The sequence below is a fragment of the Engraulis encrasicolus genome, chromosome 4, assembly GCF_034702125.1.
Source record: "Engraulis encrasicolus isolate BLACKSEA-1 chromosome 4, IST_EnEncr_1.0, whole genome shotgun sequence".
Classification (NCBI taxonomy): Eukaryota; Metazoa; Chordata; class Actinopteri; order Clupeiformes; family Engraulidae; genus Engraulis; species Engraulis encrasicolus.
Window position 1 is genome coordinate 11,100,560 of NC_085860.1, and position 20,279 is coordinate 11,120,838.

Here is a 20,279-nt window from a genome sequence, read left to right on the forward strand (position 1 = left end):
ACACACACACACACACACACACACACACACACACACACACACACACACACACACACACACACATCACACATCACACGTCATACGTATACATTCGCAGAGACACTCACGTCACGTCCACGTCCACACACACAGCATATGCTGCAAAATCATACACATAAGTATATGCAGGTGGTGTGTGTGTGTGTGTGTGTCTATACCATAAGCATATGCAGGTGGTATGTATGCAGGTGGTGTGTGTGTGTGTGTGTATGCAGGTGATAAAAGACAGCTGCTAACAACAAACGGCTACATGCTACAGCTACTGATTAACTGATCAAACTGCATGAAACACAATTACACTACTCAAGCTACTGCCGTTTGTTTGTGTGATGGAATATGAGAAAAGGAAAAAGCAAGTATAAAATGGCTCTTACCTGTCTTTGCTGTGGGGCTGTACTGACTGTAGAGGAGAGAGAGGAGAGAGAAGGAGAGAGAAGGAGAGAGAGGAAGATGGGGAGAGAGAAGGAGAGAGAGGAAGATGGGGAAATAAAAAAGAGTTAGAAGAAACAGTCACCCAATCAATTATCCAAACAGACACAGACACAGACACAGACACAGACACAGACACAGACACACACACACACACACACACACACACACACACACACAGACACAGACACAGACACAGACACACACACACACACACACACACACACACACACACGTGTCTATTTGTGGAGTGCATCTTCAAAGCGTCCGCTTGCTCTATTAATAACCGGCTAAATGGCTGAGGCCCACTGAAACAAGCAGGAGGAGAACAAGGGAGCACGCACACACACACACACACACACACACACACACACACACACACACACACACACACACACACACACACACACACACACACACACACACACACACACACACACACACACACACACACACACACACACACACACACACACACACACACACACACGAGGAACAGGCTGGCCTCAGATCCCCTCAGCACACCGCTACCAGGATCCCTCTCGTTCCCAGTTCCCGCTCGCAGTGGAAAGAGGATTTAATGAAAGTAAATGTGAGACGTACGGCCCTGTGCCTCTTGTCCTAGATCCATATTAATAGGACACATTTCTATTTTTGATGCCCGAGCCCCATATCTCCTACATAATGGAACGCTGTCGCTGACTGCACACTGCTAGCGGCTGCCTATGCGTACGTACGTTGGCTAGGTGCTACGAGCTATGATGCTAATGCTAACGGCATCGGACTGTGAAGACTAGCGCAGCGTAGCTTTAACATTGGCTACCGTATCAGGTTTCAATCATTAGCCATCTAACATAGACCTTCAGAAACCTTTTCACCAGACCTTCCATTCTGTACGTGTAAGATGTTTTTTTTATCTTACATGTCAGCTGCAATAATTGCACTGTGATGATGTCACGGGGGTTGCCCCCTTCTCTGGATGCGCCTTGCTATGTGGATGTAAGTCTGTGTAGCTTCCGTCATGTACAACAATCATATTTGAGTCCATTTACCTAATAGTACACTTAATATCCGCTCTGGGATGCTTTAACAACAGCATTTTCACATCAGGTCCGGCCAGAGCCATCGATGGCCAAATCCTCTCACAGTTTAATGTCGCTTAAGCTCCATGTTGAGGGGGAGGACATGATGGATTTCAGATGGTGGTTCAGATCTAAACTGCACTGATCCAACCTCACACACACACTGATACCACCACTGCACGCCTCACACAAACACTGATACCACAGCATGCCTCACACACACACTGATACCAAAAGCTGATGGGGAAAACTGACAGTGAAAAGGTGTGGGGGTTGTCTGATATGAGAGCAAACCAATCCATCAAACACAACACTCAGATAACTAGTGTGTGAGATTATCTGTGTGTGTGTGTGTGTGTGTGTGTGTGTGTGTGTGTGTGTGTGTGTGTGTGTGTGTGTGTGTGTGTGTGTGTGTGTGTGTGTGTGTGTGTGTGTGTGTGTGTGTGTCTGTGTGTGTGTGTGTGTGTGTGTGTGTGTGTGTGTGTGTGTGTGTTTGTGTGATTATGTGTGTGTGTGTGAGATTGTGTGTGCGTGTGTGTGTGTGTGTGTGTGTGTGTGTGTATTTTTGAGATGGATAGGTGTGTGTGAGGGCAACAGATGGAAGATGGGGAGGGGACATGAGGGGGGGGGTGCTGGCTTTCTGTCTGTGCCAGTGCCTGTGTCTGTGCATGCTTGAATATGTGCGTGCGTGCGTGTGTGCGTGCATGCGTGCATGCGTGCGTGCGTGTGAGCGTGCATGCGTCACCTGCAGAGCCAGAGGGAGGGGGGGCGCCGGCTTTCTGCCACTCGGTGGCCTCCACAGCCATGCGCCGCACGAAGGCGTCATCCACACACAACAGGATGTTCTCCGGCTTAATGTCCGTATGGATGATCTTACACTTCGAGTGGAGGTAGTCCAGGCCCTGCAGAACCTGCAGAACACACACACACACACACACACACACACACACACACACACACACACACACACACACACACACACACACACACACACACACACACACACACACACACACACACACACACACACACACACACACACACACACACACGTTTAGAACCTGTGCATATGGATGATCTTGCACTTGCTGTGGAGATAGTCCCGGCCCGGCAGAAACTGTGAGAACAGCAAAACACATCAAGAGTCTGGAAAACATATTGGAACAGGACACATAATGCATTTGAACAGTACGCAAAGCACATTAAAACAGTACACAGAACGCATTAGATTAGTATGCAACATTTCTACAGAATTACATTGACGATAAATATTAATTATAGGCCCTTGAAACCCTAACCCTAACCCTAGGCCCTTGAAAGGAAAACACATTAAAACAGTATGCATAATACAGTACATTAAAATACTTAGTAGTACACAAAGCACATTAAAACAATAAACAAAATACATTACACAGTATGCAAAACACATAATAGAACACAAAATCTCTGAAGATGTACTTTACAGATTGGCTAAACCGGAACATTAAAAAATAAAAGATAGGTTGTAGGCTGTAAAAAGATAGGCTGTTTTAAGTATAGATAACCTTTTTTGTCTGAGAACTGAGAAGACAGAAAGAGGCTTAGAGCGCTCAGGAGACTCCGGATAATGTTACTCAGGAGCTCATCTGGTGCGGAGGAAGCCAAAATCCAGAGAGGATAGCAAAAACCAGGGGCACTCTGAGATTTGAGAAATGTAGGCCCTATTATAAAAAGTCTTTACTAGGCCATGGGACATCTTAAATAGGACAAGGCAACATTTAGTCTGTTGTCATTTCCATGTGTTTGCATGTGTAACTCACCTGAAGAAAGTCTGAATGACCGAAACGTCAGCAATAAAAATGAAAGTGTAATGTGTGGGGCAATTGTTTACTATTATGCACCATGTGTTTGCATGAAAGGTGCGTGCATATAAAATATAAAACTAATGTAAACTGACAAGGTAAAGAGGTAAAAAGTAGGTATCCTACCTGTCGGATAATACTTTTGACGCAGGGCAGCGGCAGGCCTTGGTAGTTGGACTTTATAATCCATTTCAGTAGATGGTGACCCAGCACCTCAAACACCATACACACATCTGACACACCGAGTCAAGGAAGCACTAGCCGCAGATACACGGAGTCAAAGAAACAGCAGATACCCACATATGCACAGCCATACACACACACATACACACACAGACACACACACACGTAGGCACAAACACATGCGTAGGCACCAACTTACACACACACATCACAGCAAAAACCACACCCACACCCAGAAACACCCACATAGACACAAACACACACACACACGCGCGCGCGCGCGCACACACGTACAAACGGCGTGACGCCCTCGTAACAACAACAACAACAGTGGCGCAAACAAACACCGCCTCATAAAATAGTTCTGCGCTGATGTACTGTAGGCTATGTAACACTCTGGTGGTGTGTTTGTGTGTGTGTGTGTGTGTGTACTGTAGGCTATGTAACACTCTGGTGAAGGATACGAATGCCATTAATTCCCGAGATCTTGAAGTCATCGATGAGCTGCACCACCATGTCCTTGTTAGGGTCACCGGGGTCACTGTCTCGCACCTGGCAGACGGAGAGGGGACAAAACAGGAGGCAGCATTAGCTTACAGCGCTTTTTGAGGCAAACAACATTCACACAGTACAATCTTGCGTCAAGTTTTGTTTATTGTCAGTTTCTTCATGTATGCATAGGTCATAAAATGAAATTGAAATTGTAACAATGTAACAGTAATACAATTCCTTTTGGAAGGTGCGATATCAAATCAAGCTATGCTTCTTCTTATTATTTTTCTTCTTCTAACTATTATTATTAGCAGCAGTAGTAGTAACAGTAGTGGTAAAAGTAGCAGTAGTAGCAGTAGTAGCAGTAGTAGTAACAGTAGTAGTAGTAGTAGTAGTAGTAGTAACAGTAGTAGTAACAGTAGCAGTAGTAGCAGTAGTGGTAACAGTAGTAGTAGTAGTAGTAGTGTACTAGTAGTAAAGTAGTAATAATAGTATTGTAGTAACAGTAGTAGTAGTAGCAGTAGTAACAGTAGTAGTAGCAGTAGTAGTAGCTGTAGCAGCAGTAGCAGTAGTGGTACTCACGCATCTGAGCAGTTTGATCTCGTCCAGGGCTGTTTCTGTGTAGTGCTGAGCACTCTTCACGACCTTCATGGCCACGAAGCGCTTTCCCCTGAGAGGACACGGACGCACACACACATTCATGCACGCACGCACGCGCACACACCCATACATACACAGAGGCAGGAAAAAAGGCCCACACGCACATGCATACACACACACACACACACACACACACACACACACACACACACACACACACACACACACACACACACACACACACACACACACACACACACACACACACACACACACACACACACACGCACACACACAGAAGACAGGAGGGTGTTATTAAAAGTAGTGATCTAGTAGGCCGTGTGCCGCGTGCCTCATGGAGCCATATGGGACTCTTGGCTGGGGAGCGACAGCACATGGTGGACACAATAAGACTCCATAGATACAGGCCCAAGGCTACAGTACCAACGGCTGTACCAACGCCCAACACGCACACACACACACACACACACACACACACACACACACACACACACACACACACACACACACACACACACACACACACACACACACTGTGCCAACGCCCGACGCCTGCGGCTACAGTACCAACGCCCGGCGTGTGCAGTGTGCACATACAGTACCATAAAAGACACGCTCACCCGCAGGCACTCACACATGCTGTAACAGCACACACACAAACACAGGCCTGCACACACACACAGGCCTGCACACACAGACACACACACACACACAGGCCTGCACGCACACACACACAGGGCTGCACACACAGGCCTGCACGCACACACACACACAGGCCTGCACGCACAGACACACAGGCCTGCACGCACACACTAATGCATGCACACAAACACACAGGCCTGAACACACACATGCACACACACTAATGAATGCACACCAGGGCTTGACATTTGTACCTGCCAACCGGCCAAATGCTGAAATGGTGAAACTTGGTTGTGGCTGGTAGCAATTTCACTCTCACTAGCCACTCAGACAGGTACATTGTTCTTTGGTGTGACAAATCACAGTAGTTGCATCAATTGTTTGTATTTACATGCAAGAATATTCTAAGAAAAAAAAATTGGCAACAAAACTCACTGGATGCTCCAACATACCATCGGAAGTCGGTGCGTGCCTGCGTGTGTGTGTTTCTGTTTCTGTGTGTGTGTGGGGGAGGGAATACTGTACTGTACTCACTGGATGTCCCAACACATGCAGTCAGTGTGTGTCTGTGTCTGTGTGTGTGTGTGTGTGTGTGTGTGTGTGTGTGTGTGTGTGTGTGTGTGTGTGTGTGTGTGTGTGTGTGTGTGTGTGTGTGTGTGTGTGTGTGTGTGTGTGTGTGTGTGTGTGTGTGAGCTTGTGTGGTATCAGTACTCAGTACTCACTGCAGTCAGTGTGTGTGTGCATGTGTGTGTGTGTGTGTGCATGCGTGTGTCTGTATGTGTGTGTGTGTGAGTGTGAGTGTGTGTGCGTGTGAGCATGCGCGAGTGTGTGTATCAGCACTCAGTACTCACTGGATGTCCCAACATAGCCAGACGGTGGAGAAGTGTCCCCAGCCCAGCTTGCGGATCACATGGTAGCGGCCGTTGAAGAGATCCCCGATCTTCACCGGGTGGTACCCTCCTGAGAGAGAGAGAGAGAGAGAGAGAGAGAGAGAGAGAGAGAGAGAGAGAGAGAGAGAGAGAGAGAGAGAGAGAGAGAGAGAGAGAGAGAGAGAGCAGATCATGAGATTGCTGATACATACCAAATCCTCAGTAAATAACACCATGAGATTCTCTCACACACACACCTACAGTGCTCCTTCAGTGAAATTAATTTTAAACTTTCAAATCAATTTCATTGATAGCATAATTAATACAAGTCGTATGTTTTTTCATTTGCAGATGCTATTGTGCTCCATACTGCCCTACAAAGGCGAAGGTCAGTAACTATGCCAACATTGAAATTGAAAAAGTACAACAGTATTAGGTTGGATATTGTGGTTACTGTGATTTTGACATACCAATATCTCTAAAATTGGATACAATGGGACATATTTGGACCACAAGGCTTTGTCACAAGATAAAACAGGTGTAATGAACACTCTTTTCAGCCTAAACCCTTTTGACCAAATATAGTATGTAGTTACTGCAATTTGCCTCTGAAGGGCAGTATGACATCTGGAGACAACAACCAGACAACTGGCCACCCACAACTGAATCACAAGTACAAAAGAAGAGAAAAGAAAACCAGCAAAGAGAGAGAGAGAGAGAGAGAGAGAGAGAGAGAGATAGAGAGAGAGAGAGAGAGAGAGAGAGAGAGAGAGAGAGAGAGAGAGAGAGAGAGAGAGAGAGAGAGAGAGAGAGAGGAAGAGAGGAAGAGGGACAGGGAATGATAGAGTGCAAGAGAGAGGGAGCGAGTGAAAGTGTGAGAGAAAAAAAGAGAACTAAGCTGGCCTCCACATGAGTCCCACTGCAACACCTTCATTTAAGGAAGCACGAGGGAGCAACAACATGACTAGAGGAAGAGGAACGAGAAAGAAAGAAATTGAGACATGTGGAGATTGTGGAGAGAGGAAAAGGGCAGTGGAAAAGTGTAGAAAAAGGAAAAAAAAATATATATTTCTGTATAAGTTAAGTTTTTTCATTATTACTCGAGATTGAGAGAGATACAGAGAAGAGAGAGAGAGAGAGGGAGGGAGAGAGAGACTGCTAGAGATAACAATCGTCAGACAGACAGATCGGCAGAATTAGATTGAGATGTGGTGAATATTCTATCTATTTATCTGTATCTATCTATAGGTGGCGATGGGATGATGGGGAGATTCGTGAGAGTCCAGCTGAGAGGCAGGAAGGAGACGACGATGATGTAGAGGAGGGGAAATGTAAAAAAGGGTAGGGGGTGGGGTGGGCAGAGAGAGCAGAGAACATTCTGCAGAACAGAGAGCAGAACAGAGAGCAGAGCCAGTTGTGTAATCCTGTTGCTGGCAGACTGCAGGGCGCTCTAGTCTGTTGCTCTCTGCTGCTGGCTGCCTCATTAGACTGCTCTCCTCTCCCTGCTACGCTCTCACTGCTACACTCCTCTCCTCTCTTCTCCTCTCCTCTCCTCTCCTCTCCTCTCCTCTCCTCTCCCTGCTACGCTCTCGCACTGCTTGATCCTCTCCTCTGCTCTCCTCTCCTCTCCTCTCCCTGCTACTCCTCTTCTCTGCTCTCCTCTCCTCTCCTCTCCTCTCCTCTCCTCTCCTCTCCTCTCCTCTCCTCTCCTCTCCCTGCTACGCTCTCCTCTCCTCTCCTGTCCTCTCCTGTCCTCTCCTCTCCCTGCTACGCTCTCCTCTCCTCTCCTCTCCTCTCCTCTCCTGTCCTCTCCTCTCCTCTCCCTGCTACGCTCTCCTCTCCTCTCCATCCCCCTCTCCTCTCCTCTCCTCTCCTCTCCATCCCCCTCTCCTCTCCTCTCCATCCCCCTCTCCTCTCCTCTCCTCTCCTCTCCTCTCCTCCCCTCCCCTCTCCTCTCCTGCACCACACCACACCACACCATACCAGTGCAGCAACCTTGAACCCCCACTGCCACACCAATAAAACTGACACCAGTACTGAATTTCATTAGGAGAGAGAGAGAGAGAGAGAGAGAGAGAGAGAGAGAGAGAGAGAGAGAGAGAGAGAGAGAGAGAGAGAGAGAGAGAGAGAGAGAGAGAGAGAGAGAGAGAGAGGGGGAGAGAGAGAGAGAGAGATGAAGGAGAGAGAATGAAGAGAGGGCGGGGGTGGGGGTGGGGGGGCATAGGCAGAGTAAGAAAGAGGGTACAGGAAATACAGCAGTAAGGTGAGTGGGCGAGAGCAGAAAAAGCAAACACACATTTTGATTAGTTTCCATGGCCAAAGATCAGGACTCGCTGTGACACCAGAATGTTGTGAGTTTGATAGTGCCCCTGAGCCAGGCCCATGTCACCTCCCGCTGCTCCTCTGGGGTGTTGTCTGCGGCCATTGTAATGGCCCTCTGCATAACAGCATCTGGTAAATGTCAGCGGCGTGTTTGTGTTCCCTCGTACTGTCTGCAGAGCCGTATGGTGGTGTGGGAACAAGCCCTGTGGCCTCCCTGTGGTTGACTGACAGCATAACACCACTTGTGTCCATATACTCCATCTATTTCAGCATGCTGACCTGCCATTGGACCCCCCATAGCCTAACAAACCTGGTGATGGCTTAGTCATGACATATAGATTTCAGAGAGCTTTGGAAGAAATAGAAAGAGTGCAGTTACATGCAAGGAATATTCCGATTTTAGTGAAGTGAAAGCCCAACTGGGAAACTCCAACTCCCAATGTCATTGTGACACAGCACTCCACACAAGTGAATATTGCACACTACACACCACAAATATTGCATTAAAGCCTCACCCGTGCAAGGGGGCAACCCTCCTAAGGGAGGGACAGCCCCTAAGGGAGCTGTGCGGCGGGACGGTACTATGCTCAGGGTACCTCAGTCATGGAGGAGGATGGGGGAGAGCACTGGTTAATTACTCCCCCCACCAACCTGGCGGGTCGGGAGTCGAACTGGCAACCTTTGGGCTACAAGTCTGACACCCTGACCGCTTACCCATGACTGCCCCTTTAAAAAAAAACGGTGGCAGTATTCAGTTTGCTTACACCAGTCGAGTAAACTCTTTTTTCATTCTAAATGTGGCTGTGCGTTCCGGACATAATCCAGTTGCAGAACACAGTTCCACATATGTAAACAGAATATTCCGGAACTTGTTGTAAACCAAATACTGACAACACGTTTTGAACCGGGAATACCATTGACAATCGGCATGTAACTGCAAAATAGCAAAGACACTGGGCATGTAACTGCAGAATACCATTGACACTGTGCATTAGGGGTGGTACAGTTCACAAAATTCACTGTTCGGTTCATATCACGGTGTCAAAGTCACGGTTTTCGGTTCTCTACGGTTCTTTTTTTTTTTTTTTAGTTCATGATAAATGATGCACTGGGAATATTAAACAATATATAGTTATAAAGTGATGATGCGCAGGTTGAATTTGACCTTTTGCATGTGTCTGAGAACTGCCCCGTATGCTAACCTGCGCTTGCACCTAAACTGTTGTCAGCTGATGTGCACTGTCTGAGCGTTCCAAATGTCCTCTTTCAATTAGCTAATAGAATCGGACTTATCACTAAATATCCTTCATATGGTTTGTATAGGCTTATAATGTGAAAATGGTGCGATTTTAATTGTCACCCTCTGATTGGTCTCATACGATAATGTTTTAATCAGAGAGACTGGATAAGATACTCCTAGAATCTCTGTTTTACATATTTTTCTGGGCAGTACATGAATTGCGGTTTGCCATGGAATGCACTGTTCGGTTCAGTATGTGTGTGAATTGTACGGTTTCGGTTTTCGGTGCAGTTTGTGCCATCCCTACTGTGCATGCATCTGCGCTCAGAGAGTGAAGACAAAAGATGCAAAAGACAGCGAGAGATATTGAGCTGATGAAACCATGACAAAGCCATAGAGGAGGGCATTCCTTTCAGAGATCGCTGGACTGAAAAGCTGCAAAAGTGAAAGAAGAAGAAACCGTGCAGATGTCATCCACAGACATCAGCTGTGAGCTACTAGACATCTGGAAAGCTGGAAAGCTCCAACCTCTAAGAAAAAGTCCAGTTGCTTATGAGTAGACCAAAGACATTATGTGTCCCTCTGACTAGTTTGGATAACACAAACTGGATCAACGAGAATCTTCACAGTTAGATGTTGCAATGGCAACCAGGTGAAGCCAGGTCTAGGGAGATGAATGGCAACATGATGTAGGCATTTAGGTGAGGGAGAAGATGGTGAACAGACAAGCGAGCGAGGAGAGGAAGAAGGACGATGGAGTAGTGAGATGAGTGAGTGGCAAGACTAGGAAGATGACGGAGTGAGCGGGTACTGAGTATTTTGATTTATTCAGATGAGTGAGTGACCAGGTGAGTTAGCATACTGTTTTAATTTATTCAGATAGGTAAGTGAATGAGCAAGTTAGAGCACTAACTATTTGTGGGTTTTTTTCAGATGAGTGAATGAGCGAGCGACTGGGTGAGTTAGTGTAACTGACTATTTTTATTTATGAACATGAAGGAGTGAGCGGGTTAGTGAGTTAGCGAGCAAGTTAGCAAGTGTGTTAGCATGTTACCGTAGCTGACCTTCGCAGTAGTCAGAGGGGATAGCAAGTTAGCAGGCTAGCATAGCTGACCTTTCCAGTAGACGGCGGGGTTAGCAGGTTAGCGAGCTAGCGTAGCTGACCTTTGCAGTAGTTGGTGGGCTGGAGTGTTAGCAAGCTAGCATAACGTACCTTTGCAGTCGGCAGGTTAGCAAGTTAGTGTGTTAGCGAGTGCTAGCGTAGCTGACCTTTGCAGTAGTCAGCGGGTTCGCGAGCTAGCGTAGCGTACCTTTGCAGTAGTCGGCGGGGTCCTCCTGCTCCTCATCGTCTGAGCCCAGGATCTCCTCCTCCGGCTCCGGGGGCAGCACCGGCTCAGGAGGGGGAGGAGGGGGCGGAGGGGGAGGGGGCGCCGACGGGACTTTCTGCTGGGTCTCAGGCCTGGAGAAGGAGGGAGAGAGAGAGAGAGAAGGAAGAAACATGAGTATTTATAGCTCTTTTCCCCTTCATATCACATGTTTCTTCAAGATTGCATCATATAGCATATCATTAAATGACAAACAGTAAACACACATCCCACACAAACCATCCATGAAATTTGCATTGTTATTGTTTCACTCCATTTGTTATTGTTTCTCCAGGTGAGTTTACATCGGCCTAGTGGTATTATTTCAGTGAACTCACCTGAAGAAGTTCTGAACGACTGAAACATTGTGAGCTATAACACTGCAAGTGTAATGAATGTTGTCCAGGATATTTGTCTACTATGAAACATTGACTACATCCAACGCATCCGTTCCTACAAAAGCGACCTATGCAGGCCCGGATTAGGATGGCCGGGGGACCCTAGGCTACAGGTTGCTGTGGGCCACCCCCAGAAGGCAAATTTCCCGAATTAGGGATATGTGGGGTGCGGTAAGCAGGTGGGGGCCCCTTGGCTGCAGCCATAGCTAGCCTGTGCGTTAAGCCAGCCCTAGTCATATGGTGAATTACATAACAAACACACATACATGCTTTGCCAACAGCAGCAGCTCAACTGACATTAGTGTGGTGCTGACTGGCACTCTGATAACACACAATACACTACAACTGTCTAAACACAACTCAGCGAGAGCAAACCAGCATTGCATTTCAACCTCCTCAGGGACAGACACAAAGACACAAACACAGACATGTCAGGACTAAAATTCAGTGGTCTATAACCAAACCCAATCCTTCAGTACACAATAATTACATGGCAGAACCAAGAAATACTCAGCTATTAATAGCCTTCAACACAAAACGGTCATTTAACAAACATTTCCTGTATACAAACATTTCCTGATTCCATTCAATTAAATCTTGACCTCATAAGCAGACCGTGCAGTTCTCAGGCCGTGTGCAATGTAGCGACTAGCTGCAGAATAATCATGACATGAAGTGTGTGATGAAGACATATCTGTGTGTGTGTGTGTGTGATGAAGACATATCTGTATCAGCGCATCAGCTATAAACAACACCAAGACAACAGCAGCAGAGCGCTGTGAGGCGAGCTGCTGCCTATTCCGCCAGCGTGACGTGTGTCCATGCCTTTCAATGCGTTGCCATAGAAACTAGAGCCGTGGAACATCCAGTTGACGAGCGGTTAACATCGCCTCGACAACATGCGCGTCTCACAGCAAAGGTCTGTGGCGCAGTCAGACCCTGAAGGATAGTCAACACTCTCAGCACTCACACTTGCAAGCATAAAGACTAATAGTCTATTTACATGATCTTTAAACAGGGCAAACACCTTTGCCAACACAGTCATGTAAACCTTCAATGACAAAAGACTGAAGTACCAATGTTATGTCTAGACTGACAGACTGTGTATGTCTCTCTCCCCCCTCCTCTGTGTGTGTGTGTGCGTGCGTGCGTGGGTGCGTGTGTGTGTGTGTGTGTGTGTGTGTGTGTGTGTGTGTGTGTGTGTGTGTGTGTGTATGCGTGCGTGTCTGTGTGTGACAGAGAGAGAGAGAGAATTGTATCTGTGTGTGTGTGTTTTTGTGATGGAGAGAGAGAGAGAGAGAGAGAGAGAGAGAGAGAGAGAGAGAGAGAGAGAGAGAGAGAGAGAGAGATTATTTGAGAGACAGTCCAGTTGTGTGTATCATTCCAAAGCAAGTGAATGGAAATTGGCTTCAGTCGGATTTACAAACAACTGCTGTTCTACTCTAGATTTTTCCATGACGACGAGCTGTGGTGTGTCTGGAAAAAAATGTAAACTTAGCCGAACTGAACATGGCCGGCATCAGCCCTGGTAAAAATGTAAACTTAGCCGAACTAAACACGGGCGGTATCAGCCCTGGGATGCTGAAGAGACTCAAAGTAAGAGACATGATATTCCCACCATCAGTTATGCCCTCACATCATATTCACACCATCAGTTATGCACTCACATCATATGCACATGTGGCTTTGCTTAGGCTCAGTCCCCCATTTAAACAAACAACACTCCTTTGGATTTTTTCTTCTTTAAATTCTTTTTTCCTTTACATTCATTCATTGGCATGATGACGTTGATGGCGACCTGGGTTCGATTCCAGCCCGGGTCATCTGTCGATCCTCCCCCATCTCTCTTCCCCCGCCATTTTCTGTTTGTTCTCCACTGTCCTATCAAGTAGTAGTAGGCACAAAAGCCCTAAAAAAGAAAAAATCCAAAGGAATCCCAAGGAGTGTGCGAACCTCTGTTCCCATCAGATGCCACCATCCACACTGTTGCCAAACTGACCCACGTGGCCAAGAGGTTTGGCCTCTACAGGACGAGGTCAAGGTCAAGTGGAGAGGGACCTTTCCAGGCCACGTGATTGGCCAGAAGGGAAGACGGTGCACTTATTGGGAACTCGCCTGGGAAAGGAGCATTGACCTTCAGGAGCATTGACCTTCTGTCCAGCTGAGCTATTTGGGAGTTCGGTTTAAAATGGCTGCAACTGAGAATCAGGTCTGTGTGTGTGTGTGTGTGTGTGTGTGTGTGTGTGTGTGTGTGTGTGTGTGTGTGTGTGTGTGTGTGTGTGTGTGTGTGTGTGTGTGTGTGTGTGTGTGTGTGTGTGTGTGTGTGTGTGTGTGTGTGTGGTCTTCAGTGAGACTATTTGCATCAGTATCCACATGTCACATTATGGTCTTCAGTGAGACTATTTGCAACAGTACATGTCACATTATGTAACTTGCCTCACATGCCCCCAGTAACACTGACCATAATCCTAGCTGTAACCCTAATCCTAAAGTGAAGTGTAAAATCATAATGACCAGTGGTATTACACATATTGTTACAGTGCATCTCGTAATGTATTTTGTAACATTGTACATTACAAATTGTTCCATATGGACAGGGAAAAACTGAAGTCGCGTATTTTTTCTGTGAGCATTCAACGAGAGAGAGAGAGAGAGGGAGGGCAGGGAGAGAGAGAGAGAGAGAGAGAGAGGGAGAGAAAGATAGACAGAGAGAGAGAAGGGAGAATACAAAACACTTTTCCAGATCACGGAAGTCTTGACGGTTGTCAACATAAAGCTATTTCCCTTTCATGTTGTATCTGATGGCATATGTGGAGCCCTCCGATTTGCTGCCTTTGCCCTAGAAAATAAGATTTACGTTCTATATTTAGAATGCAGAGAGATTGTGACGTGTTGCCGTGGTGACTTCCAATTCATTTTGCCACATCGGGTCACATTTTTAGTCATCGGACTGACACTCCATGACGGGAACAGAAAATTATGAATGGAACTCTCTTCAAATGGTTTAAATCCCTGTTTCCTTCTTATTTTAAAGATGCTGTTGTCCGGGTTTACATCTGCAGGGGATTTCCAGATTTGGGCTTGAAAAATGGCTAGTTAATTTAGTGCATTTCTAAATATTTTATTTGCAATTTTGCACGTTTCACGCAGAAAAAACTTTTTTTTTATTATTATAAATGAATTATCATAGAATGGTGTTTCTATGTGAGATGAACAACTGAAAAAAAAATGATACTGACAGACCAAAGGAGACACTTTGCTGCAGCTCAGCTTGACCTTTGATGAGCAGCCCCCTCTAGGTAGCATTTCTCCCCACCAGATACCATTTTTCCCCACCGGATACCATTTCTCCCCACTAGGTACCATTTCTCCCCATGTATGTTTTCAGAACCAGCACCACCGGTGGACCCAGAGCATGTAGATCCTGAGAATGGTCCTGAGGCCATAACCACTCTCTTCTAACGGGTCTTCCTCAGGACATACAGGATGTATGCTCTACATGCTAGTTCATATATAGACTCACAGACATACAGACATGGCCTTGTCTAAATGATGGGCCAGTCCCTATGAAACCCAACAGCATTGGCCCCTGAGGACTGCTGGCCAGCGGGGCACTGCCATGTGTGCTAGATCAGTGGTTCTTAACCTGGGGTGCGGGCACCCCCTGGGGGTGCGCCAGACATTACAGGGGGTGCGCGGAATGTTGTTTGTGTTGAGGTTGTGACCAAAATTCAGCTTGGGAACACGTTTTGGTCCCCATTTAAAGTCATGAAGCCTTTCATTAACTTCTCAAGCAAAAATCATTGTGATTCATCACTAAAGTCCTTTTTTAGTCCTTATACACGTTACATACGTTGACTTGGGGGTGCGCAGCGAGTCTTGGGAACAGGTAAGGGGGTGCACTGACAAAAAAAGGTTAAGAACCACTGTGCTAGATTACCGACTACACCAGGTCCAGGCTTGCGCTACCAGAGAGAGTAGAGAGAGAGAGGTTCCGTTGGCCAATTGTTTCCGGGTTCTCCACAGGGAGCTCTTTAAATGACATACCAGCAGTGACATGCCAACAGCATACACACCCAGTGTGGGCCCCGTCTGAGAATAGGGGCCACTTGGCCACTAATATGTCCAGGAATTCAGTTATTGGCGGCCATTCGTCATCCCCCACTCTGCACCTTATTTGGCCTCTTCCCGTCTCTCCCTCCACAGGTCGTTTCTTCATAGCGCTTTGTCCTGGATCCTATTAGCACTCTCAGCTAGCGTCCCCATAAAAACCTCATTGGCCAATTACCTGCCCCTATATTAGAAGTAAACACCTCATTGGCCAATTACCTGCCCCCATATTAGAAGTAAACACCTCATTGGCCAATTACCTGCCCCCATATTAGCAGCTCGTTAGCAGCTAGTGGCTATATACATGGGTTCTAGCTGTTTTGTACACAGGGGAGTGCACACACAGCCAGGGATGCCTAAAAGCTAGGCGGCTAAGTGTTTATCATGGGGCACCTAAGTCTCCACCTCTTCCAGGCGGCTCGTGGGGCTGGGAGAGCCAAAACTTTTGACTGTGTTGTAATGGACTGATCAAAGCTATTTTCCGATCCACCTCGCATTCCCGGGTCAATCACTCATATGCTGTACCTCAGAATTAATGATAACCAATGGTGTGCTTGTTGACCTTACTTGGCAAGCGAGTCTTAAGTTGTGTGCGTGCAAAAATATGTAATTATTTGGACTACACAACAGAAGTCGCATGTCCGACGTGCAGCCACTTAAAGTGTTTATGAAACGAAAACAAAGTAAAGGAATTTGACCATTTCCGGGACAGATTCTGAAAGTTCTAAGCCTTGTGAATAAAATGGGATATTGTCTGGGTGATATTTTGTCCTAAAAGTCATGTTAAAACGTTCCCAAAAAGTGTTATGTTCGTTTTTTTTGGTGACATGCAAATTTTATGCAAATGATATGCGTGACATAAAAGGGGGGAGTTCACCTCATTCCACCTTGTTCAGATCAATGGCGGCTAGTACCAAACCAAGGAGCAGTGTCAAGCAGTGTGTTGCTGGAGGGCCGAACGGTGCCAGCTGCAAAAATGGCTACTTGACAGAAGGAATATCTTTGCACAAGTTCCCTTCTGTGAAGAATGATGGAACTGTGGCCAACTGTGGAGAAGGCTAAAACAAGGGCTCTGTGGATCCAATTCGTACGCAGGCACCGGTGTGGCAGCTTTTGTGATATGCACCGGATTCTCATCCGCCCTGTAGGCTATCTGCTTGTAGGATTAAAGGAGTAAAGTTAAGTATAGGGTACAGTTGGGCTAAATCAAATATGCCTGTGTAACAACAAGACTCTGATCTAATTCCAAAGTGTAGGCATAACATAAATGACAGCCCCAAAACATTTGCTGACCATATCGAAGATTGTGTAATCTCTGTTTATGTTGACATTCGCTTCCTGCCATACATTTGTCCCACATCGCTTGCCATAGCCTCATACAAGCAGATGTACATGTGGATGAGAATTCCGGTGCATATCACAAAAGCTGCCACACCGGCGTGGTTTTGAAGCAAGCTCATGGTCACTGTTGTGCTCGGCACATTTCCACCCCTCGTGCTTCACCACAAATGTGGAGATCACGGGCATGGTTGGACTGAAGAGAATGCTATTGTCTCAAGCAGTTCCAACAATTGACATCGCCGGCGTGCAGACTGAAACTGCCCCTGTAACTGCTCATGCACTGCTTTGCTTTAGGCTACGTTTTACCTTGTCCATCTGCTTTGTATGTTGTTTTCAGGAAAGGGTAATGCACATTACATGCCAAACCGGTGCAAATGCTCTCGGGATATGCACTTTTTGTTGATTGCCATTCAACTGGTCAATAAATTGGTTTTGGGATATCCGCGCTTCAGCCTCCGTGGTGCTCTCGGTCGAGGACAGCCAACTCACAGACTGGGCTACTGCTTAGCGAATAAACGGAGATGCATATAGAGTAGGCCTACTTTTTTTCTATCTTCTTCTTTTTTAGGATTTCGGGGCTGCTCCAACAGCCTATTACCTCCGTTTTTTCTCTAGTTGATAATATTTTTGCATGTACATGCATTTCAATCACACTATATCGCGCAATTGAATCAAAATGCCCCCCATTTGTCAACAAATACACACGCCATGTCATCTTTGGGTCATGGCAAAGCGCCCTTAGCAACCGTAACCATAAAGAAAACAAACTGTCAGGCTAGGTCAACAATCGTCACTTCGCCTGTCAGACATGTCACTTTCTGCAGATGTATCAGTGCCTCTGAAATAGATTTGTGCTGCTGTTTTTTTTTTCTCATGAGGTTGGATGTGTGGTTTTTCGACACGCTGATGTTTGTATCAGAATTTTGGTTCCTTCAAATGTGTGTTGTTTTCTCAGATCGCCATACTAGCAAACCAGGGACTCTCCTCTTTGATGTCACAGCCCAGCTCATTAGTCACACCAAATTTCACAGAATTCACACTTTGAGTTGCCATTTTCACAAGTTCCTCCAGGATGATTGGGTTCAAAGTCTCATCGATGCTATCAGAAAAAACAAGGCTTTAATGGGAATGACCGTTTGTTTTCGTTTCATAAACCCTTTAAGACGCAGAGCAGCGGTAGGGTTGGCTGTGCCTCGGTTCACGTCAAATATGCGAGGCGCACGTTGTAGTCTCTAACACAGTTTTGCACAAAAGCTAAAATAACGTTTCTTGCGTGTCGAAAATGAGTGGTCTAGAAACGCAAATCCAAACCTTTCTAATTCACTGCTATCATATGTGAAATCCGGAGCACGTGCCAAACGAGATGAGGATTTAGCTTGACTCGCTCCATTAAGTCCCATTCAAAATTTTAAGAGCTCCAGCCCCACGGATCGGAAGTAGAAGGGCGTGACTTAGGTGCCCCATTGGAAGTCCCATTAGAGCCCTGCACAGTAGGCTATAGGGCTGGGCAATATGACGATATATATCGTTATCGTGATATACAGTAATCCATATCGTGATATTGTTTTTTTTCCATATCGCCCAGCCCTAATAGGCTATATGACAAGAACCTGTTGTCTTGTCGGCTGGAGGTTTTATCCACTTGCTCGCACGCTGTACAGTCGGTGACACGGTTTAGAAGAACATATTATCATGTCGCTGGTAATGCTTTGCCATGCTCCCTAAATGATTGTTTGGAAGCTGGCGTAACTCAAATGTCCTCACGTGTGATTGTTTGATACAATAAAACTTAATTTACAAAGCATAGGAATCGATTATGATGTACTCACATTAAGATATGTTATCCCAGAATGAAGTTGGTAGGAGCACAGAAACCACAAAAACCGCTACAACATCCAGCCGACTAGAAAACAGGTTCTAACCACGCACCACACTGGTCCAGTGGAACTTCCAAAGATAAACACCTAGCCACGTAGCATTTTGGGATTCCTGTCTGCACACGTAGCCGGGAAGAATCAAAACATACGAACCCATGTATAGGCTTTTTTCTTATGTGCGAGAAAGTCCTGTATTGTGAGTACCATTTAAATACCATACGATGTGTCTGTGTGTGTGTTCATGTGTGTGTGCGTGTGTGTGGGCGAGTACATGCGCCTTTCATGCAAAGGCCTGGCACAGCCCATCACAGGTGTTCTCCTTATTTACATATAGACTCTGTGTGTGTGTGTGTGTGTGTGTGTGTGTGTGTGTGTGTGTGTGTGTGTGTGTGTGTGTGTGTGTGTGTGTGTGTGTGTGTGTGTGTGTGTGTGTGTGTGTGTGTGTACATAAGTCCTCAGGGCAACATATGGAAGTAATAGATGAGTAGGTGAGGCATGATGACCTATATGGAATGTACCGGTTCATCAGTGTTCTCATATATACCTGTCAGGAGGACAGTCTAGTGTGGGAATAAGACACACTGAGAGACAGAGGCAGACATGCAGACAGAGGCAGATATGCAGACATGCAGACAGAGGCAGATATGCAGACAGAGGCAGATATGCAGACAGAGACAGATATGCAGACATGCAGACAGAGGCAGATATGCAGACTTGCAGATAGAGGCAGATCTGCAGACATGCAGACAGAGGCATACAGTATATGCAGACATGCAGACATGAAGAGAGAGACAGAGGCAGACAGGCAGACAGGCAGACAGGCAGGCAGAGAGGCAGACATGCAGACAGAGGCAGAGGTAGATATGCAGACATGCAGACAGAGACAGAGGTAGATATGCAGACATGCAGACAGAGACAGAGGCAGACAGCCAGACAGGCAGACGTGAGAGAGACAGAGGCAGACAGGCAGACAGGCAGGCAGACAGGCAGACATGCAGACAGAGACAGAGGCAGACACGAAGGGAGATGTGAGAGAATGACAATGAAGGAGAGAAGGGAAGAAATGGAGGAGTAAAAAGACGAGACAAGCAGGAACAGACAGGAGAAGGACATAACCAGCTCTGCTATTAAGTTAGTGTGTGTGTGTGTGTGTGTGTGTGTGTGTGTGTGTGTGTGTGTGTGTGTGTGTGTGTGTGTGTGTGTGTGTGTGTGTGTGTGTGTGTGTGTGTGTGTGTGTGTACGAGCCCAGACAGGACAGGAGTCAAAGGAAGTCAATGTAATTACAGCCAGAGCCACTTCACAGCAGAGAAGAGACATCACATCACCAACACATGAAACCAAACCAGCTGCTACCCCCCCCTCCTCTCTCTCTCTTTTTTTCTCTTTCTTTCTCTTTATCTTTTTCTCTCTTTCTCTCTCTCTTTATCTT

General features: G+C 46.4%; 1 protein-coding gene across 2 annotated transcripts in view; it reads right to left on the reverse strand.

The window, feature by feature from the left end:
- The window catches only part of srpk2 (SRSF protein kinase 2), a 115,826-nt gene that overhangs the window by 18,816 nt on the left and 76,731 nt on the right, over positions 1-20,279 (reverse strand). For both annotated transcript variants that reach the window (XM_063196677.1, XM_063196678.1), the window contains 7 exons: positions 11,071-11,219; positions 6,181-6,289; positions 4,649-4,736; positions 4,039-4,126; positions 3,518-3,624; positions 2,296-2,461; positions 414-439 (listed from right to left, as the gene is read on the reverse strand). In XM_063196677.1, coding sequence (XP_063052747.1) covers positions 414-439; positions 2,296-2,461; positions 3,518-3,624; positions 4,039-4,126; positions 4,649-4,736; positions 6,181-6,289; positions 11,071-11,219 — 733 coding nt within the window. The remainder of the gene's footprint in view (positions 1-413; positions 440-2,295; positions 2,462-3,517; positions 3,625-4,038; positions 4,127-4,648; positions 4,737-6,180; positions 6,290-11,070; positions 11,220-20,279) is intronic.